The sequence below is a fragment of the Apostichopus japonicus genome, chromosome 18 (assembly GCF_037975245.1).
Source record: "Apostichopus japonicus isolate 1M-3 chromosome 18, ASM3797524v1, whole genome shotgun sequence".
Lineage (NCBI taxonomy): Eukaryota > Metazoa > Echinodermata > Holothuroidea > Aspidochirotida > Stichopodidae > Apostichopus > Apostichopus japonicus.
In genome coordinates, this window is record NC_092578.1 from 11,909,780 (window position 1) to 11,931,818 (window position 22,039).

The following is a 22,039-nucleotide window of genomic DNA, read 5'->3' on the forward strand; positions in this document are numbered from 1 at the left end:
TATCGATTAGCAGTGATATCAAGTGAAGTTCGTCGTTGTCAAGAACCTTTTCTAGGTCATTAAGCAAGGATCATCTTTGAATTGTGTCGAACGCCTTGCTCATATCTAGCATCAATAGATTTATAGTGTAACCCTTTTTCTGCTAGCACTTTAAAAGCGAAGACGAGTTCAGCTGTACAACGTCCTGAAGTGTAGGCAGTCTGGGTAATGGGGAGGATATGCTCATCAATTAACGGACGAATCCTCCTGGCCACACAAATCGCAAGAAGTTTCCTAAGTGTTGATAATAAAATGACTGGTGTTAAGTTTCTGGTGGACCTTTAGTCTTTCCCGGTATTTGGATAGGAGTTAGGATTCCTTGTTTAATTTAAATTGGGAAATCTCCTGATTCGGCTATACTTTTTAACATATTTGCTATATGTTTGTGGGTGCATATTTGAGATGTTCGGCTGTGACCTTGTCACAACCTGGGGTTCTATTATTTTTTAAGGATGAGACTGCTTGTTTAATTTCATCTTCATCAAAGGGCGTGTTTAGTTTTTCTGGAAACATGTCTGGTTTGGGATCTGGGATATTGCAGTTAAAAGTATTTTCGAAATGTTTGCTGATTTCTTTAATTTTTGCGTCGGTATCTCCTATGTGTTCAAGTTATCGCCAATTTTAACTGTAATGGGGTCTCTCTTACTTTTCTGTTGTACTACTCTTATTGCTTTAAAGAAGCGGTGGGAGTCATCTTTACAAATTTCAATTTCGACAATTAATTTTTGTTCATGGGCAGTTTTGACTAGAAAATGTTGTTTAATTATTTTGTTCCTTTTAGTTTTTAAATTTCTCTTTTGATCAATATCTTTACAGTTGTCAATTTGGATCTAAGGTCTTTTTGTTTCTTGGATAAGCTTGCTATTTTAGTATTATTAAAACGTACTTTTTTTTGTGGGTGGATTTAAGTTTTGGGCATTGTCTAAACAAATTGTTGATAGTTCATTCCAATAAGTAGCAGGTGATTGGGAAAATTAAATTACGTAATTACGTATTTAAATTACGTATTCATTAAAGTCAATTTTGTTTGATTTAAGATGGCAGGAATTACTACTTTCAACTGTCTTATTGACTGGATAAATTTGTCTTCTTGATGAGTTATTTAGGGTGAAACTACTTACAATGATTTTGTGATCAGTGTTAATATGAAGGCCATGATAAGCTCGAGCAGCGACATTAATAGATTTGAAGTTTAATGGGGCTATGATATAGTCAGTTTTGCTTCTGATAGGGTTTCTGTGATTATTAGGTTAGTAATGAATATCACTACTTAGTTGATTAGACCTAAATTGCTGTAAATAACCTCTTTAATTGGTTCATGTATTCAAAATTAAATGAAAGAGTCTAACAGTGTTATCTGCAGATGATTATTGTACACACATCGCAAATGATGTTGCAATGTGAAGCAACTTGCCCTGACATTGGGACAATTGCAACACATGTAATTCATGTTGGAACGAACGATATTAACACACATAATCCAAATGTCAACGACATTTCCGCTGATTTCGTGGAGCTCATCACATCTATCCAGCTACTGAACGGGCATAGTCATGGGCGGGATTACGGGGGGGGGGGGCAAGAGGGGGCATTTGCCCCCCACTTTTTCCCAAACCTTAATTTACTTTTTTTGTCGTTTTTGTAGACAAATGTGCACAACCCTAATCGAAATTATTCCCTATCAAATAGGCCTATTTGTTTCGAATCTTAGTCGAATTTGTGTTTAACATCGTAACATGTAGCATGAATAACTGGAGCTGGAGCTAGCACATGGTTCGCAGCACAGGTTCCTGCACGAATCCTGGAGCTAACACACTAGCAATTCAATTCTGCATGTGATGAATCCGCGGCATGTGCTACAGTGCTAGCTTCAGGAATTGATTTTCAACGTTGCTGCTCTACTGAATGCGTTGAATAACTAAATCCAGAGAAACGATTTACAAAAGCCAGAATTGCATATTGGGTATATCAATAATTAAGTTCAATACACTGACACATGACACACACCCCACCCCACCCCAGTGGTCTAGCCCTTCATGAACAGTAAGTAACATTCAAGTATTTATTATGAATTTCTATGTTGCCTGATAATATGGCAATAGTTCAAACATAATGCTGGTACTGCCAGGTAATAATTTCATTTTCAAATCTCAGCCAGTACTATGAAATGACCCGTAAATATATTGCTCCATGATACACCTAGTCACATTGTAAAATCCAAACAGTCACCCCGCCTCGACTTCAGTGGCGACGGAACCGGTAGACTTGAGGGGCTTATCCCCCATAAAAAAGTGTGGGGGGTAAAGGTATGTTCAGCCCCTAATATTTGCCAAGTTCTCCAAGAAGTGGGGACCGCGGGGAGAATTTCGAAGTGGGTGCTGAACATATTCTTGATCGGTCCAATGCACAATATACTAATAATTTTAGGGGGAAAGAACTGTCGAGATGCGATTTATTGTTACCAGAGGTGTCATATATTTGCTGATCTAGGATTTCCTTTTTGCTTAAATTTCGACACGCCGCGCCAACTGATGGTGGTGCACCGTCTAAATAGTGACGTATAAGCCTCAGTTGTGCATCACCATATAAGTTCTTCTATCTGTCCTCCCTAACTTTACACACGTTCATTAATTGTTTAGATGCAATTTAAAGCCTATATGGGTGTTAATTTTACCGATCTAAGGGTTCCTTTCATCAAAAATTTCGACGATCCTTGCCAACTGATGATGGCGCTCCGCTTAGATAGTGACGTATAACAAAAGTTGTACATCACCATCTGACCATATGTTCTACTATCAATCCTCTTCAAATTTTTAAACGATAATTAACTATCTAGATACAATTGCAGACATGAGATCCATATTTCAAGGATGGGTACATGCAGCTTAGAGCACTCGGGAAGTGCCATTTCCGGCCATCTGGAGGGTTTGTAAAGCCCAAAAATTTCTTGTACGCTCCGCGCCAACCGATGGTGGCGCTCCGCTTAGATAGTCTTGCTGGCAGGTTTGCCCCCCCACTTTCACAACTCAAATCCCGCCCCTGGGCATAGTCCAAGCATCTATATTTCGGGCCCCTGTCCGCGGAGTGATGATCATGCGCCACAAATTATAGATTTGAACTCTCACCTGAAGGAACTCACCAATAAGCTGGATTGTAAGTTTTTAGACAATATGGCGTCGTTCACATACGCAGATGGTGAAATCGACTTATCTTTATTTCATGTCGATGGTGTACATCTCAACAGAAAAGGCACCGTTAAACTGATCAACAAACTAACGATCATAGGCCCCATCTGCATTCGAAAGAAGAGCTCAAAGATGGAGAATGCCCGGCATATGGGAGTTTCAAATCCCTCCCGCAACTTCTATAGTCAACACCGCTCGAATGGGACTATCCACAACAACACGTCCAGATATGAACATAGGCAGCAACGGATGAGGGGTTTCACAAACAACGATCACCAACGTGAGTACCACCGTAGACCAAATCGCCATCCACGAACATCCAACTCATCTCGTCAAGATTGGCAGCGGGAATGCCACCGCAAAGAAAACCGCCAACCAGTTGCTGACCACTTCAATCACCGCGGATGTTTCAACTGTGGTGAACGCAACCATGTAGAGGCAAACTGCCGTCTCGAAAGGAGGATAGAATGCCATCACTGTCATCGACTCGGTCACAAGGCAAGCCACTGCTGGAACCGATAGGATGCTGGCCAGAAGGAGCGTGCCGTCAGTATATCACCCACACCTAAACATTTAAATGTATTGGACAAATGTGACCATTTTATTTTGCCGTATGAGGACCCACTCATGAGTGATGTAAGTCAAGATCTCCCAACTAATTCAATACAACCCCAGAGTAAAGAAGGTAAATATGTAAATATAACTAAGGGTATCCAATTCGGATTTATAAACATCCAACACCTTCATCCTAAACTAGATCAAATCCCCACACTTATAAACAGAAATGGAAGGAATGTTGATATATTTGGATGCTGCGAAACATTTTTAAACGATACTTATCAAAATCTGGAAATCACGATTCCTCTATATAATACTATCCGTAGAGATAGATTAAATAAAGCTGGTGGGGGTATTGCTATTTATATCAATGAAAACATTCCATTTAATAGGAGAAATGAGTTAGAATGTGATTATATTGAAGCCATATGGATTGAGCTTGTCTTACCATTTACCAAAAATATTTTAGTTTGTGCTGTTTACCGTCCACCAAATTCCAGGGTTATATGGTATGGTCATTGTCATGAAATGATTAGCAAGGCATATAGCTCATGCATGGAGATAATAATGATCGGTGATTTTAATATTGATTATCTACACGCTAATATTCCTTCGTGTTGGAATGAGATAATTAGTCATTTTAACTTTAAACAATTAGTAAATATGCCAACTAGGGTGACGGAGCACACCGCTTCCATAATTGATCATATCTATGCAACTAATGAAAATCATATTTGTGATATAGATGTTCCAAATATTCGATTGAGTGATCATTTTCCAGTTTATTTCAATTGGAAAAACAATCTTATGACAAGGCAGACTATTCCAAATTCTCATAAATCTGTTGTATACAGATCAATTGATAATATAAATACATCCTTGTTCTTTAATGATCTTCGTAGCTTTGATAGGACAAGAGGTGAATTGAGCTCTCCTGATGAAGCCCTTTCCAACTGGGAGAGAAGTTTGAAAAGAATACTAGATAAACATGCACCTAAGAAGCAAAAACGTATAAAACGAGAATCGCAACCCTCGTGGATCAATGCAACCATTTTGAATGCGATGAAAAGCCGCGACTCTGCAAAACGAAATGAACCTGACTTATATCGATTCTGGCGCAACAAGGTAACATGTCTTATACGATCTGCAAAGCAAAATTATTTCAAAAAGGAAATTTCAAAGAATGTTGGTAACACAAAGGAGATCTGGAAGATTTTAAAAAATGTTCAATCAATGAACCATGACACCAACAACGAAGGCCCCAGTATACTTAGAGTTGACGATAAGAACATTACTGGAAATGCTAATATAGTAGAAATGTTTAATTCGTACTTCACTTCAGTAGCAAGAAGCTACACTGACACAACTCATTCAAACTTTGATAGTTCGTCTATTGAAAGACATATCTGTCCTAAAATTCCTCCAGATGAAACATTCGAAATTCCATGTATATCTGAAAATTTTGTATTTAAATATTTAACTACTCTTGATGCCTTCAAAGCAACAGGAGTTGATGAGCTGAGTGCTAAAGTTTTAAAAATGAGCGGCCCCCATATATATGCAAGTATTACTCGTATTATAAACATAAGTATTAGGACAAATACATTTCCATCTAGATGGAAAGTCGCAAAGGTAATACCCATTTTCAAGAGTAATTCACGACAAGATTTATCGAATTATCGACCAATTTCTATTCTCCCTGTTTTGTCCAAAATTTTGGAAAAACATGTTCATATTGCTCTTACTAGTTTCTTAAAGCAATTTGATTTATTAGAAAATGCGCAATCTGGCTTCAGATCGAAGCACTCATGCGAAACTGCTCTATTACATGTCATGGATTTATGGATGGAAGCAATTGATAAAGGAGAACTGACTGGGGCTGTTCTATTGGACCTCAGGAAAGCGTTTGATTTAGTAAATCATGATATTCTGATAAAAAAGTTGAAATTATACCAATTTTCAAGTGCTACTATTGAATGGTTTAAGTCGTACTTAATGAACAGAAGTCAGTATGTCGTCATGAAAGGGACTGCGTCCTCATGTATGAATATTAGTAATGGCGTTCCACAAGGGTCAATCTTAGGACCACTCTTATTTTTAATCTACATTAATGATTTTAGCCTATGTTTAACTCACTGCAAAGCCGACATGTATGCAGATGATACTGCTTTCCACATTTCAAGCTCCAATGTTGAATCTCTTCAAAGCAAGTTGAATTTTGATGCTAAAAATGTTTCCAATTGGTGCAAGAATAATAAAATGGCAATCAATACTAATAAAACCAAATCAATGTTAATATGTTCCAGACAACGCTATGATAATCTACGAGGACAAAGAAATATTTCTGTCAAGATGAATGATATCGTATTAGAGAATTCTGATACGGAAAAACTTTCAGGAGTCAGAATTGATGCTCACCTGACATGGCAAGCTCAGATTGATTACATATGTAGTACTATTAGTACAAGATTAGCTCTGTTACGAAGGATTAAACAGTATTTAGACACTCCCACGTGCATACTTTATTATAATGGGTACATTCTTCCAATACTTGACTACTGCTGTCTAGTTTGGGGAACTACCACTGCCCATAATACCGATAGAATTATTAAATTACAGAAAAGTGCTGCACGCATTATTTTAAATGCTACATATGAAGATTGTTCAAGTGATTTATTTGCCAGGCTGGGATGGAAGACTTTTGACAGACACGTTATGTATAGAAGATTAACCATGGTTTTCAAGTCAATTAATGATCAAGGACCGAAGTACATGAATGAGATGTTTAAACCAGTTACGAACATTCATAATCATAATTTAAGATCCTCTACTGCACGTAACCTGCACATTACAGGCGGACACACTAATTGTTATAACAACCGTTTTTCATGCATTGCCGCAAAAGACTGGAACAAACTCGATCAAAGAGTAAAATCAGCAAGAAATCTTAACCATTTTAAACGTCTTGTATCTGATATTGTTTAGGCCTACTTCACTTTTATTTTTACCAAATTTCTTAAGTTTCTTTACTCTGTACACGTTTCTTAAATATTTTTTTAATAAAACTATTTTATTAAGCATTATTAATGTATTTACGACTTCTAAAATCTTCATACTTTTTATATTATTATATGTCTTTTTAAAAAACTATTTTTTTAAAAAACTATTTTATTAAGCATTATTAATGTATTTATGACTTCTTAAATTTTCATACTTTTTATATTATTGTTTGTCTTATCAGAGGGCCCCGTGGAAGATTAGCTATTGCTAAACGAGCTACCCTCTTAAAATAAAGTTGAAATAAATAAAAATGTAACAGCTTACATTTCAGCGGTCCGTAGCATGCTGTGCTAAAGATGTGTGTGCAATCTTGTGTCATCAGACTAGCAAGGTGCGTAGCCAACATGACCAAACATCAATAAACAGCTGGCATTATAATGTAATTGAGAGCACACAAAAAAAAATACTGTTACAACGTGCCGCACTCTTAAAGGCAAGAGTCCAATGAAAGACTATCATCTGGATCCGTTTTTGCCAGCAAGAGTTGCTTCGACCAGGGGATATCCCAAATCCCTTTGACGAGATGTATGTTGACTCAGACATGGTTCACCAAGATAAGTTTCTGGTATTGTGCCTTACTCCACATCCTGTCAATCGCCGGCGGGTTGCACAGAAATGGAAGCTGGATGTCCAATACTAATGAATGTACTGTACCTAGTTTATCAGAATTAATACAGAAACCAGTGAAACAGGGTTTGTGCTATGGGAGCTAAGGATAGGAAATCCAAGGGGTATTGCTCATCCCTCCACTTTATATAATCACAGATAGTGTGTTCTTCCGTTCATAGGATTGAGAGAATTTTGTTAAACCCTATATTAAATTAAGACTGGAAAGATTATACCCTAAATTCAGGGTGTCTACCCATGTTGCAATCAGGTAAAACATTGCAAATGAGTTGACTTTATGTTTTTCCAGCCGGGGAAAGTTAAAGGAATTTGAGGCAAACACAAAATATCATGGGGCACACTGGGATTTTTGCCCCAAGTGCATGTGAGTAGGCACCATTTTCGAGTCTTTGGTATGACCTAAGGTCAAATCCAAGACCACCCTTTCTACACGCCAAAGGGTGGGGATGCAAAAAATACCGAAGATGAATCCAAAAGTCATCAAAGTGACATTTCTTAACTTTTCTTGTTTGATTTCAGGTAAAGAGATATTAAAGGTAAGACAGCAATATTCTGGAGGTCTGTAATCTTAATACCTCGGCAATTTTCTGCGCCGGTGCAAAAGGGTTGAGAATATTTCATCACAAAAGTCTATGACTATTGTAACATGCGACCTGGGAGATGAGGGGGACTGAGGCTGAATCCTAACTACTACTAAATGAGTGAATCATTGAGCATATCCAACATATCCGGTGTGTATTACTTTTATAATCCCACTATGGCGGTAACAAGAATTGAATAAGAAATACTTACCCAGTCAGCTTCTGAAGATGTTCACACTGTTGAAGGCAGAGTATAATGGCCATATTGAGGTAACCTACAAATACTATTATATATTTGCAGGAAATCATTCAATTTAGCATTTGAAAATCCTAAAACAGATATATGTTCCTTCTGTATCAAGATGAAGACCAGAACTAACACCACAGATGACATACAACAAGAAGGTACTTTGACTGAATTATTGGTACATAAGATGCAAGCCAAAGAGTTTTTCTATTCACTGATGACAGAGGACACTAATGGGAGTATACTATCAATATGCTTCAATTTAATGCAGAATCAAGCTCTACAAAAATCACCAACAGGGGAGGCATATTATGCTAGACAGCGAATGGCTGTACTTTCTAGGGGTCATTGACCAAGACATAAGTGAAATTTTATACATTGGGTGAACAGGGCAGAGAAGCAATTCAAGTTGCCAGTGCTCTCATCAACAATCCACTGCCAAAAAGGGGTCAAGACCATCCGCCTGTTCAGAGATTCTTGTGTTGGTCAGAACAAGAACTTCACAGTTCTGGCCATCAGCATGTTGGTGTACAAACACAAGGTAACAGTATACACATCTTTTTACGTCAGCAGACGGTGCATTTAGCAGGGGTGAACAGATCCTTCGCAGAAAGGAGAACATTCTGTTGCCCAATGGGGCCTATGATGCATTCAGAGTGTTAGGGCAGGTTCTGATCTATGACACAGATTAGAAGATATTTGACTTCAACACAGTTGTGGAGGAACATTTCAGATAAAATCCAACGATCAAAATAACTGAAGCGAAAATCCTTTTTGACCCCAATCAGCTTTTCCAACAGTCAAGATTTCTACGCTGCTGTTGGGTGCCACATGTGTCACTGAAGCAAAGTAAACAGTAGAGTCGGTGCAAGCCGAAACAGCTCGGTGACCAAATTGTGTAAAAGCCACTAAGAAGCAAGACATAGTTATGCTCTTGAAAGGCTATGAGACAGGATGAAATTGAAGATGTAAGTCCTTTTATGGTCATATATACAGAGCTGATGTAGATGAGGGAGACTCAGATGAAACAGATGAAGAAACTGATGACAAGATGCAAGGTCTCCACTCATGGGCAAAGAGTTGATGTGATTGTAGAAACATTCATATTAATCAAAAGACATACATGATCCAACAGAGGGAGTTGGGGTTCTTCCAAACATGACTAATAACAATAACATTTAAACATCTTCAAGTTGTTTGTCACTAGTCGTCAGTCCCTGGAATCTGAAAAGCTAAACTGCGAGTTCGATCGCACCTGTCAACCACTAGTGATCATAATGAAATTAAAGCCTTGGTTGGCTTTATATAGTTGTTAAAACATGCCATAACAATTTTATATTCATTTCTACACTTTCAATGTTGTTTGGATATATGTCATGTCATGCACCTACTTCCATGATTGACGAACAGGTTTGACCCCACACCAGGTGCATACCATTGATCCCAAGTGCCTAGCATAAAGCGCCAAGGCACTAGGCCATATTATATTAGAAGGGAAGTTCTTTTACAATAGTGGAATAGAAGTTAACACAATCATCAAATGAATGGAATTTTAATTATTTTTGTGTATGCAGTGTGTACAGGTGTATTGAGTTCTGTGGCAAAAGGGCTTACATCCATATTACACTCATTTTAAATTGATAAAGTATTCAAATTAATATAGGTAATGAAAACAACAAGCCAAAGATATGCCAAAGTTGTCCATTCCGACACTATACCATAAACCATTTTATAATACTAACTTTATTTCAATGGAAATTTCCATTTGATTATTTTTCTCTCAAACTGAGAAACAAGAGCCCAACAGACACTATGGTTCCTTGCTTAGTGGAAAATTAAAGTGTTGTATATCGGCAGCACCCAATATCATAATATTTATGCCCACATGAACCAGCTAGTGACCAACAACTTTATTCCAACTTTATTGGATACAATCTGATTTAATGTATTGGAGTTGTTCCAAGTTTAGTTTTGGCCCCTCCCCAAAATTTGGGCTCAATAATGTTTGCACCCAAATGGTCCCAAAAATATTGAGCCCCACAAATCTGGGCACAAAGAATGTGTCCCAAAATGCATTTGAGGTTGAAATAAGCTTTGGACTCACCCGGCACAAAAATGGTCAGAAATTTAAGGAACCAGATGGCCTACATGTATCAACTTTTAACTAACAACTGCATACCAAGTTTAGCTACAATCCAACTTAAGGTTGCAGAATTATTGCAATGTAACAAAAATGTTGGCCGAAATGGTCCCAACATATTGGGCCTCACAACTTTGGGTCAAAATAATGTGTTCCAAAATGTATTTGAGGCGGAAATAAACTTTGGGCCTACCCTGCTCAAAAAGGTCACAGAATTGTTTTGGGCCCAGATGTTCCCCACATAAGTTAGGCCTAAAGTGTACCAGCTGTTAACCAACAACTGCATACCAAGTTTATCTACAATCCAATTGAAGGTTGAGGAGTTATTACAATGTAAAGAGTTTTATGTTTGACTCCATAACCTCATTAATATTCATAAGATCAGCGCAAAACCGATAGGGCACACCTCACTATAATACATCTACGTAGCAAGTATGACAAATATCCATCACTCTGTTGTTCAGCTATGCGGACCCAAGCAAGTGTCACAGACGCACACACACACACGCACACACACGCCAACCTGGCTGCATAGGTTCAATTGCTTCTAGTAAGGAACCTAACATGGATATTAGCCTCATAAGTATCAACCTTTTCCTATAGTTACCTATACATCCAACTTGTAAAAAGCTTAGCTAAAAGCACTGTAGCATTAGGGATAGGGTACACTAATTTAAACAATAGATTCTTCCCTGAATAATGCCAATTTATCCCTTTGTTCTAATAACTGCTGCAATTGTTTCTAATACTAAATACAATCTCAAGAGGTTGTTCCAGCAGACTTGCACAAGATTGGACAGACCTGACCCAATCAAGAAACAATGCCATACATGGAACCTACTGTCAATTCATGTATTAACCACAGAAGCATTGGTAACTTCATCCACTTACACACATGGGCGTCATCAGGTGGGGGACGGGGGGACATGTCCCCCCCACTTTCAAAAGTGGAGGGGATATCATATCATTTGTCCCACCCACTTTTCAGAGCAGTTATTAAACTAGAGCACCAATGGTGCAGAAGCTCATACCTTTTCGAGCTGAAAAATGTAGGGCCCACAAAACCAATTTTGGGCCCATGAGGGATACCCCCCCCCCCCTCCGTTAGCAGAATCCTGGCCACACCACTGGCTATAATTCCTATTTTCCCCTTTAAATCCTATTTTACCCACTCTCTCAAACAATACCACTGACCTACCCTATTAAACTTTCTCCCCCTCTACCTTAGCAGACATAACAAGCACTCCCTACAAGACATAACTTCACAAGCTGCCTACATACCTCAGGCTCAAAGACTTCTAAGAATCGGCAAGTGCTGATTGGCTATAGGGCTCTCATGCTTACAGTTCAACAGTTAATAACAACTCCCAGTCCTGCTTTAATTCCACTAACAGCCTCTGCAGAGCTTAACCACAAATGTAAACAAACACTGCAGAAACTGGGAGACAAATTAAAGGAGCTTTGGCAAAAAGTGAAGGCTCAGATTTTTTTAAACAATGGGGATTAATTGTAATTAATTAACTTTTGACCAAAAATTTTTAGGCATCACCTTATTCATACACAATCCAACAATCATCAGTTCAACTTTGAATATGATCCATCAAAATCTTGAGGAGATTGAGATATTTGAAAATATTACAAAGAATGACCCCCGATGACCCCCTAAATGACCTTTGACCTCAATTTTCCGAACACCCCTCGTAACTCTCATCCCGAGGAACATTGTGACTAAGTTTCATTATAATTGGCCATAAACTGTACGAACAGGAGCAATTTGAAAATATAGGGCCGCGGCCCGGGCCACAAAAGACCCCTAGTTGATCTTTGATCTCAAATTCATGAACACCCTGAAGGTAAAACTACCATAGTACTATCGTGACAAACCCTCAACATTGTACCATGGAATCTGTAGGAGAAGAAGCATTTTGCGTATTTCCACAAAATGGCCCATTACGGCCCACAGGTGACCTTTGACCCCAAATTTTGGACCATCTCTCATGGCCCTATACCCAATGGTCCTTGTGTCCAAGTTTCATGAAATTCCATCAAACACTGTGTGAGTGGGAGCAGTTTTACCAATTGTTGACGGATAGAGTGATAGAGTGATAGAATGATAGAGTGATAGAGTGATAGACGCTGCACTGTAACAATAGCTCACACCAGCATGCTGGTATGAGCTAAAAAATCACATGCATATGCGCGATTTTCTATCACAATTGCTGAGCTGATTCAAGTAGAATCTAACTTAAGAATCATTATCAATAAATTGCACTGGAAATTAGAACAGTGCTTGGCCCTTTATCCCCCTTCGCGGTTGCTACGTCTCCTGCTCATCTCCCCAGCAAGCTCGTGCACAGCCGAACGTTCATTCAGTGCTCTTCGACGCATGAAGACCTAGCTCCGTTGCACCATGACACAGCAGCGCCTTAACCATCTCATGATCTGCCATGTGCATTGCGATAGGCTGGCAGCGTTGAGTCCACAGAGAATCGCAGAAGAGTTCATCAGATCATCAGACAGTCGTATACCGATTTTTGGGAACTTCTGACACTGCGGTGAATCCTCCTAAGTTGGGTGTTGGGACAAGCACCGAGTGACCCAGTGACATATTCTGCAAATATTTAAGGTCAAGAAATCTGGACTCCCTTGGCCCCTGCTATCTATCACTTGCACCGTCATTTATCTCCCATTCTCCCAATATCCTAAATCTGCCCATTTAATTCGTTCGGGGGGGGGGGAGAGACCATTCGAAAGTGTATTGAATCTTGCACACATGTTCTTTGTATGGGTTCCAAGGGATTAGGTAAGCCATACAGGTAGATGGTGATGAGTTACTATGTTCATATCACTACCTCCAGTCCCTTGGACTGGACGGACGAATATGGGTGTAGGGGCTAAGTAATTAAGGCTACATGTATTCGCCGGATATGGTAGATCTTTATTGTTGAGTGCCGGCTAGGCGCTACACACGCTCTGCGCGCGGTGCCTTTTTCTGATTATTATTATTAAAGTACCTGGGCACATAACAACTGACGTCTCGCACCTACATGCATGTATTATATATACCACTCCACTCATCCCGGAGGTGACGGCGCCACTTTTTCAATATTTCGTTTGAGATGGACGCTGTGTAATTCGTCTCCCTTGGTGTCAGAACGGCATCTTTCTACCAGTACTTTCTGTCGGAATTTAGTTTTGTGAGACAAAATTTCTCCTCACAGATCTGGTTCTGATGTAACTAAAAACGACTCAGGAAGGCCGTCTCCTGCGATCTAGGGGGTCTTATGTACCCAAAATTTTCTGGTACGCTACGCGCCAACCAATGGTGGCGCTCCGCTTAGATAGTATAGTGTCCCCCTCACTTTCTGAAACCTGCTGACGCCCATGCTTACACATTGCAAGTGGCCATGAGTAACATGATCAAAAATGGTGGTGATAAAGTGGGAAGTTGACTTTCTTCAGATAACACTTTGCTGATCTAAGAATGTGCCTGTGACATATACACATCAATACAAGCCCACTAACCGTTTACAATGAACACTCAGGTTTTGAACAAGTGATTCAACTCTTAAGTATTACAACAGCCAACCAAGAGAGATGGAAGTAAACATTCATGGTAATACAAAAAGATATTATACTGCATACGTAAAATAAACAGGTCTCAAAGAGCAAGCCATTTTGAATAAGTTTAAACAGATGTACCTTCCTGATTCCTTAAAAGCATAACAAGGATGCAAAATTGACACAGAAATTCCCTGTCTAAGGACAATATAAATTAAGATGTTATTACAAACAATGAGTATGAACTTTACTGGACTGGCCATTTATTCCTTCTGACTAGCTTCAGATTGTGCAATGTGCAGATAAAGAAGATACTAGACATGAGGTAACAAACCTCAAGGATAATGCTGTCTATTACAGCTACCTTAGTTTGGTTCTATTGCAGAGATGTTGTTTTAATTTAATGATGGTTCACCATCATTGACCCATCTCACATCTATAGTCGGCCATTTTGTTCTCAGGCAAGATAAGACTGGTGTTGGTTCACTAAGCACTGTTAAGTCAGTAGGGTCAGGGATGGAAGCTTTTCCTTCTGTGAATCGAACCTGCACAAAACAAAGATATAGAAACTATCTTATTGTAAACAACCACAGTTCACATTGAAGCTGTTTCTACACAACAAAGGCCAAACAGGTAAAATTGAATTTATTCAGGGCCCTCCCACAAATTCTGAGATATTACCTAGACAGTATTTTTCCGGGATCACTTGTAATCCAGGGCAAAACATCAGGAAAGTCCAGTTAAGGCCGGTAATGTGAGGAGAAGTGTTTAGTAAAACCAAAACCCTTGCAGCTTCTGGAGTAACGTGAAAATGTACATTCCAAACTTACCAGCTTTGGATATTTACGAGTGAGGAGCTCACCTGTTTCCTCATGACCTCAGTACTCTCGTTCTACCGTGCCTAGAATGAACTGGTAACCTTTTAACACTGTTAGCCCTCTATGGCGGAACCCTCCGGCCAATTATCTCCCTTCTCATGAGACATCCTCCCCTCCCAAAGTGAATTCCTATCCGCTACTAAGGGTAGTCTTCCCTTCGGAGGGGAAATTACCCTTGCTAACTCAACAACGTTCTATAATCTGTGTGCTCCATGTACGCCTCACAACTTCAGCATATCCATCTGAAGCGACCAAACTGCAAGATAACCCACACAATATAACATCTTAAATGATATTTTACTTTACATGACCCAACTCCACCCCTCATTTGACTGACCAACTCTAAGCACCTTCGTTCATATAGGTTCAAAACCAGTTCAAAATATTGAACGAACCAATCTTACTGTGGTTAGGCATCTGAGTCTAAATCAGCAGTGACCCCGACACTTATTGACCCTCACCGAACTCCACATGTAGGTTATGTCAAGTCTAGAATCACCGCTCATTCGTCACGCTGTGTCCCATTACCCCTCAGGGGAGGGGGGTGGGAACGGAGACAGGTAAGCTTGTCACTCTTATATATCCAAACCAGTTTTGGAATATTAACTATGCTCCTCATTTACCTGTCTCCTGGCAATGTCAGCACTGAGTAGCACTGCATGATGGTGGGAGGCTCAAGAGAGGGATGGGGGGGGGGGCATACTCAACGAAACCAGCAACACCATGCTACCAGGGCAGACTTTGCCTGTAAAGTTTTCGATAAGTAAGAAGTCACATATGTTGTTGGTGTTCTCTAGGCTGCTGGAGAATGGCATTCGTGGAAAGATGAACAAGCTCGTGGTTGCCCCGGAAGCCTCCCCGTCTCTTCAAATACCATATTAGGGCTCTGATTGGGAGCCATAGCTTGTCTTCTGCAAAAGAGGACATGGTCTTGAATTCCGGGATAAATATGTCTCCCGGGAGAACAGCCAACTCTTGCTTTTTGGCTATGAACACCAGATTCAGGACTAGCCTGACCCCATGGTTTTTTAACCAAATGTGATTACTCTTTGTTGACAGTGCATGTGAACAACTCCTTACTTGCCAAGGCTACCTCAATGAGGGACACAGTTTTCCTCCTTAATGCCCCCAGAGAGGCTGAACAAATCTGTTTGTGAGGTTGCAATGTTAAGGCCTGAAGCACTGCTGACAAGCCCCACGAAGGAGCCAACCATGTGACCCTTGGTCTTTTATTGGCCATCCCTCTGAGGAGTTAAGAGACATATTTGTTGGTTCGAGGGCTCGAGTCATCCCTGAACCCTTCGTGAACCACCAAAATTGCTGACCTTTAGTTCTTAATGGTGGCCACTTGTTTCCTTTCCTTGAACAGCTTCTGCAGGAAACGACATAAGGCTGTCACAGAAATCTGTCTAACATCACACAACTCTCCAATTCTCTGTCATTGGGAACTGTAGATTCTCTCTTTGCATTGGCTGCCATCAAGGCAACTGCCTCCTAAAGCCCTTTTGTCTGTGGGAAGTCCTGACAGTTCCAGGCAACTAAGTTCAGCCCTTTGATGTATGGGTGTAATAGGGTTCCTCTCCTCTGCGACAACAGATCAGGTGTGTCCAATGGGATCACTGGGAAGTCCAATAGTAGTTGAAGCAACTACCTGAACCACGGCCTCAATGGAACAAAATGGCACTATAAGAAGTACTTGTCCTCTGGACAACCTGATCTTCTGTATGACTTGGCTGAGTAGACATACGGGTGGGAAGGCATATGCCACCGTGTAATCCCATTGGAGTAACAGAGCGTCTGTTTGATGTCTTTGATGGAACCACCTAGTGTAGAAGACCCGTAGCTTGGCATTCTGGATGGTTGCGAACAGGTCTATCAGAGGTCTTCCCATGGTTAGGGACCACTCGTTGGATCTAAGGTCCCCCTTGACACAGCATCTGCCATCACGTTCCTCTTCCCTGCAATGTGAGATGCCTGCAGGGTTACGTTCCATTCTTTGCACTGTATCAGCAGTTCCCAGGATGATGCAACTTGGTAGAATGTGTCCTCCCTTGATGGTTGACATAGGCCACCACCGTGGTGTTGTCAGTGCAGAATGTCACTCTGGAGCTTCTTACTTGTAGCAGGAAGGCCTCCAATGCTCATCTGACAGCCAACATTTCTAACAGATTGATGTGGTACTCTCTCCCTATTGGGAATATCCCCAATGCTGTCTGATTCTGCCAATGAGCTCCCCACCCTGTTAATGATTCTGCCAATGAGCTCCCCACCCTGTTAGTGATTCTGCCAATGAGCTCCCCACCCTGTTAGTGATTCTGCCAATGAGCTCCCCAACCTGTTAGTGATTCTGCCAATGAGCTCCCCACCCTGTTAGTGATTCTGCCAATGAGCTCCCCACCCTGTTAGTGATTCTGCCAATGAGCTCCCCACCCTGTTAGTGATTCTGTCAATGAGCTCCCCACCCTGTTAGTGATTCTGCCAATGAGCTCCCCACCCTGTTAGTGATTCTGCCAATGAGCTCCCCACCCTGTTAGTGATTCTGCCAATGAGCTCCCCACCCTGTTAGTGATTCTGCCAATGAGCTCCCACCCTGTTAGTGATTCTGCCAATGAGCTCCCCACCCTGTTAGTGATTCTGCCAATGAGCTCCCCACCCTGTTAGTGATTCTGCCAATGAGCTCCCCACCCTGTTAGTGATTCTGCCAATGAGCTCCCCACCCTGTTAATGATTCTGCCAATGAGCTCCCCACCCTGTTAGTGATTCTGCCAATGAGCTCCCCACCCTGTTAGTGATTCTGCCAATGAGCTCCCCACCCTGTTAGTGATTCTGCCAATGAGCTCCCCACCCTGTTAGTGATTCTGCCAATGAGCTCCCCACCCTGTTAGTGATTCTGCCAATGAGCTCCCCACCCTGTTAGTGATTCTGCCAATGAGCTCCCCACCCTGTTAGTGATTCTGCCAATGAGCTCCCCACCCTGTTAGTGATTCTGCCAATGAGCTCCCCACCCTGTTAGTGATTCTGCCAATGAGCTCCCACCCTGTTAGTGAAGCATCCGTTGTTATGGACGTCATCTGGAAGTCCAACTTAAAGGGAGCCCCTTGGCTCCAATGTTTTGTGGTGGACCACCACTTGAAATGAGGAACTACCTCCTCTGATCGAGGGACTCATGCCTGCCTGTGTAGTCTCTTCAGGTCGAGAACACCTAGCAAATGGACCTTCTTTGCAAAGTTGAACTACATCCACCATGCTGGCCATCAGTCCCAAAGCTCTTAGCCAATCTTTTGCTGGGAACTCCTGTCGTGACAGAATTCGGTCTACTACTGACATCACCACCCAGAGAAGTACTGAATCCTCCGAAAGTCCAGTACAACTACCAGAAACTGGATGCTATTTGCCGGGACAAGGTTCCACTTTACGTCATTCATAAGCCAGCCTAAACCTGGGAGAAACTGTAGGGCTTTGTTGAAGTTGTCCCTTGTATCATTTGTATGTTCTTTGGATTCTCCTACTATAAGCCAATCGTCGAGGTATATGAACAGCGTCACCCCCCTTTTTCTGAGGAGACCACTGCACCCACCACCCTGGTAAACACTGGAGATGTGGACAAGCCGAACAGTAGTGCCATGAACTGGAAATCCCTTCCTTCATACGAGGGCTAGATATCATAGGTGTTGTATCCTTATATGTAAGAAAATGTCTTTAGACCATTACTAGCCACTCACATGTCCTTTCTGAGTAATGGGATGATAAGCTCAAAGGTTTCCATACAGAAATGTTTTGGTGTAATTTTTGGCAAGGGGTTTCAAAGTAAGAATGGGATATCACGTCATGATATTTTTGGTGAGAAACAATGAGAATCTCGATACCTGTACGACTGCCTGTTTCTTCAACAACGCCAAAATTTTACCCTGAGGCGTTAACTTCTGAAGAGGATCCTTAGGTGTTGGTTTATCTCTTGTCCATCCCTGAAAGGGGGACCAGAGGTAAACTATTCTGTATCCCTCTGATACTGTCTTCAACACTCACTGTTCTGCATCAATAAGTGCCCACTGATGGGTAAAGATCTCCCCCCCCCCCCTGGTTTTGCAAAGGTTAGGCGGGCTTCCCTAGGGCTGGATGGCAAACAAGCTCTACTGGAGGAGCGGTCACTTTCCAGTCTTGTCGTTGAGGGTGATCGTTCTTTGCCACTGGTCCCTCTGGTGCCTACCCATGGCCCTCTGGCTCTACTTCCCAGTGACCCTCTCGGGCCATGTCTATGTGGTATTCCTCGGCCACCTCTGAATGGCCTTGATTCTCTAGGTCTCTAAGAATGGGTTCTGCTTTTGTCAGTCAACCTCAACTCTGACCTGGGAAGGTTCTCTCTCTGAGAGGACGAAGAACCCTGTTCCACCCGCAGCTTCTCTTTCATCTCCTGGGGGATCGCAGGTCACCTGAATAAACTTTCCCATGCCTCATCTGGGACTCTAATTGCCCTGTCGGCTTTCGCTGGAAAGGCCGTCCATCTCCTTTTGACCTCAATGGCGTCAAACCTGTCAAAGCAGGATCCACAAAGACTGTTCGGAGTGAACTTGGTGGAAAAGAAATCTGAGCACAAAACTAACGTTCTAGTCACTTTGGGTGGTAGAATGAGATGGGAAGTCTTTGGCCATAGGGTGCGGTCGTAGAGGGGCACAGTGTTAAAAGGTTACCAGTTCACTCTAGACATTGTAGAACAAGAGCGCTGAGGTTGTGAGGAGACAGGTACATGTGGAGCAAAGTTATTTACGATGATCAAGTCAATTGAAATTTCACTCAATTGAGGGTATATTTTCTATTGTTTGAACCAATTATAGGATGTATAGTAGGATAAATTACGTGAGTGTGAATTACATGTTTAATTGAATTACATCAGCTAGGATTACATGTTGAATTGAATAACATCAGCTTGAAGTACATATTGCATGGATAACATGAGTGTGATTGTTCAAGTCATTATACTTGTGCCACCTCAATATAAAATTATGGGATAAAATTATGTGTACAAATTGCAATTACCACTGGTTGCCTCTGAATGTACCTTTCTTTTACATTTTTGGTTTCTATCTTGATGGAATCATTGCTTCTTTGTGTTTCCAAACCAACAATATGTGGGGCAGGTGGGTGAGAGAGAATATAGGAACTGATAGGATGGACAGACTAAACTAGTGGATTGAGTGCCACATACATACACATACATAGTAGTATTTATCTGCATATAGACAAATTTGAACTGCTCAAGATACCTTTCCATCTGTGCAAGACCTCTTCAATCCATTGTAATGAAAAACTTCAAAGAGCTCTGGAGTAATCCTAACAGGCTGGAAAATAAAGACATTGATCTTGTCAGCCAAACAAATGATCTTATAATTCTACAAATCAAAGAATCAAACCTAGTCAACCTCATTCCAACAAATGTTGTTGAACTGCATTAGTAATGATATCCAATGCACCCTCTCAGTAAACCAAAGGTTGCTGCATTCGACCACTAAAATAATCAACATTAATGTTGCTAATATAAGCATAAATGTAAGCAGAATGCAAAAATGCATTGTGGTTTCGATGACGTAACATGAGCAGTTCTATTCATGAATCTGACGTACAGTAATGTATAGTGAAGGTTTTCAAGGGTTTCACAATTTGAACCCTGGTGACACCAAATGACCTTTGCCCTCCACCAAACAATATGCTTCTTTTACACAATGTGGTACTCCTACACACCAAATATGAGGTCTGCCCATGATTCCCTTCTTGTGATATTGTGTTTACAAACTGTCACAAATGCACTCACGCACACACGCACACCCACACATACGCTATCATGAATGCAAAGGTTACGATTATCATCGAAACCAAAAAGAGGACAATATCAATGGATGTTTCATTCTTAGTTATTTCTGAACCAGGTAGACATAGATTTTGATACACCCCACCCCTCTTTTGCTATTTTGTTTTATATTCAAATGTCATTGCTCTCAACTGACTGTTAAGACTGAAGCTGGTCTTGATCCATGAATCACAACATAGAATGTACTAAATAATCAGTGAAGTCTTACCTCATCTGGGAAAAACTCATCCATAAATGTATTTTGCAAGATAATTGCTGTTTCATCAGGGTCTAGTTTCTGCTTCATTATGTCAACACTGCAAGCAAATAAAGAAAACATTGATACCTACACAATGTTACCTACTTTGAAAAAAAGTTTGAGAAACTATAAACTTTTCTACAGAACATGTTGCATTAGAAATAAAAAACTACCAGGTTACTGAAGGGATCATTCTGTGACATGCCCAAGTATAGTGCTGACTGCATATAAAGGCTGCATGGTATACCAGTCTCGTAACTAAAACGGTTTTAATCAAAACTACCGCTTCTACTTGGTCCCTTACATTAACTAGAATGTTCATCAATGATGTTGTAGCTTATATGACTATTGCAAAGTGACCTGTACAAACTACAGTATCATGTTTCAAACACCATTAAAACAAATTGAGATACTGATGCTCATTGCAATACTGTCCTCTTTCACATTATGAAGGTTTGTCAAGTAACTTTTATATAAGTACTTCCTTTTGAAGGAGAAACACTTTGAAGGACTTTGGTTTAGCTTCATACAGTATGATCTTGGCCTCATTTCCCACTTAAAAAAACTCCAAATATGTGTAAACATGACAAAAAGAACATGATGGGTTAATGTGCACAATTCATAATGATAAGACATTTTGTCCCATTTTTGACATCAAATTTAGAAATGACACTGTCAGCATACGTAATAATTTCTCAAGAACCTGCAGTCAGAAAACTGAATGATGACATTTCTGTTAATTCTCTCAGTTTGGGCAGCACAATGTTTTTAAGGCTCGTTTTATGAAATATTACATCAAATCTGGTCTGCCTTATATTTTGAAACAAAGTATGCAACTATTTTTTTGTTTTTGTCTCCTAGAATGCGTAAGTCATGAACGTGTCTTTATGAGTTATGCACGGCAGACAGAGTTTCACACAATAAAGTCCCATTGAAATCATTGGAGCAAAATGCATCACAATTTGAAATTGCTCAAGTTCACTTATTACTGTTCATTTCATTTGTTTGTAATGTAAGGTTAGATTTAGCTATGAAAATTATAGGCCACCCACCTGTAAAGTC

At 40.6% G+C, this 22,039-nt stretch overlaps 1 protein-coding gene across 2 annotated transcripts in view; it reads right to left on the bottom strand.

The window, feature by feature from the left end:
- Positions 1-13,672: 13,672 nt before the first annotated feature.
- Positions 13,673-22,039, bottom strand: part of LOC139958376 (ubiquitin carboxyl-terminal hydrolase MINDY-3-like) — a 44,894-nt gene continuing 36,527 nt past the window's right edge. For both annotated transcript variants that reach the window (XM_071955392.1, XM_071955391.1), the window contains exons 10-12: positions 20,948-21,035; positions 20,138-20,212; positions 13,673-14,543 (exon numbers count right to left, since the gene is read on the bottom strand). In XM_071955392.1, coding sequence (XP_071811493.1) covers positions 14,394-14,543; positions 20,138-20,212; positions 20,948-21,035 — 313 coding nt within the window. In that variant the 3' untranslated portion in view covers positions 13,673-14,393. The remainder of the gene's footprint in view (positions 14,544-20,137; positions 20,213-20,947; positions 21,036-22,039) is intronic.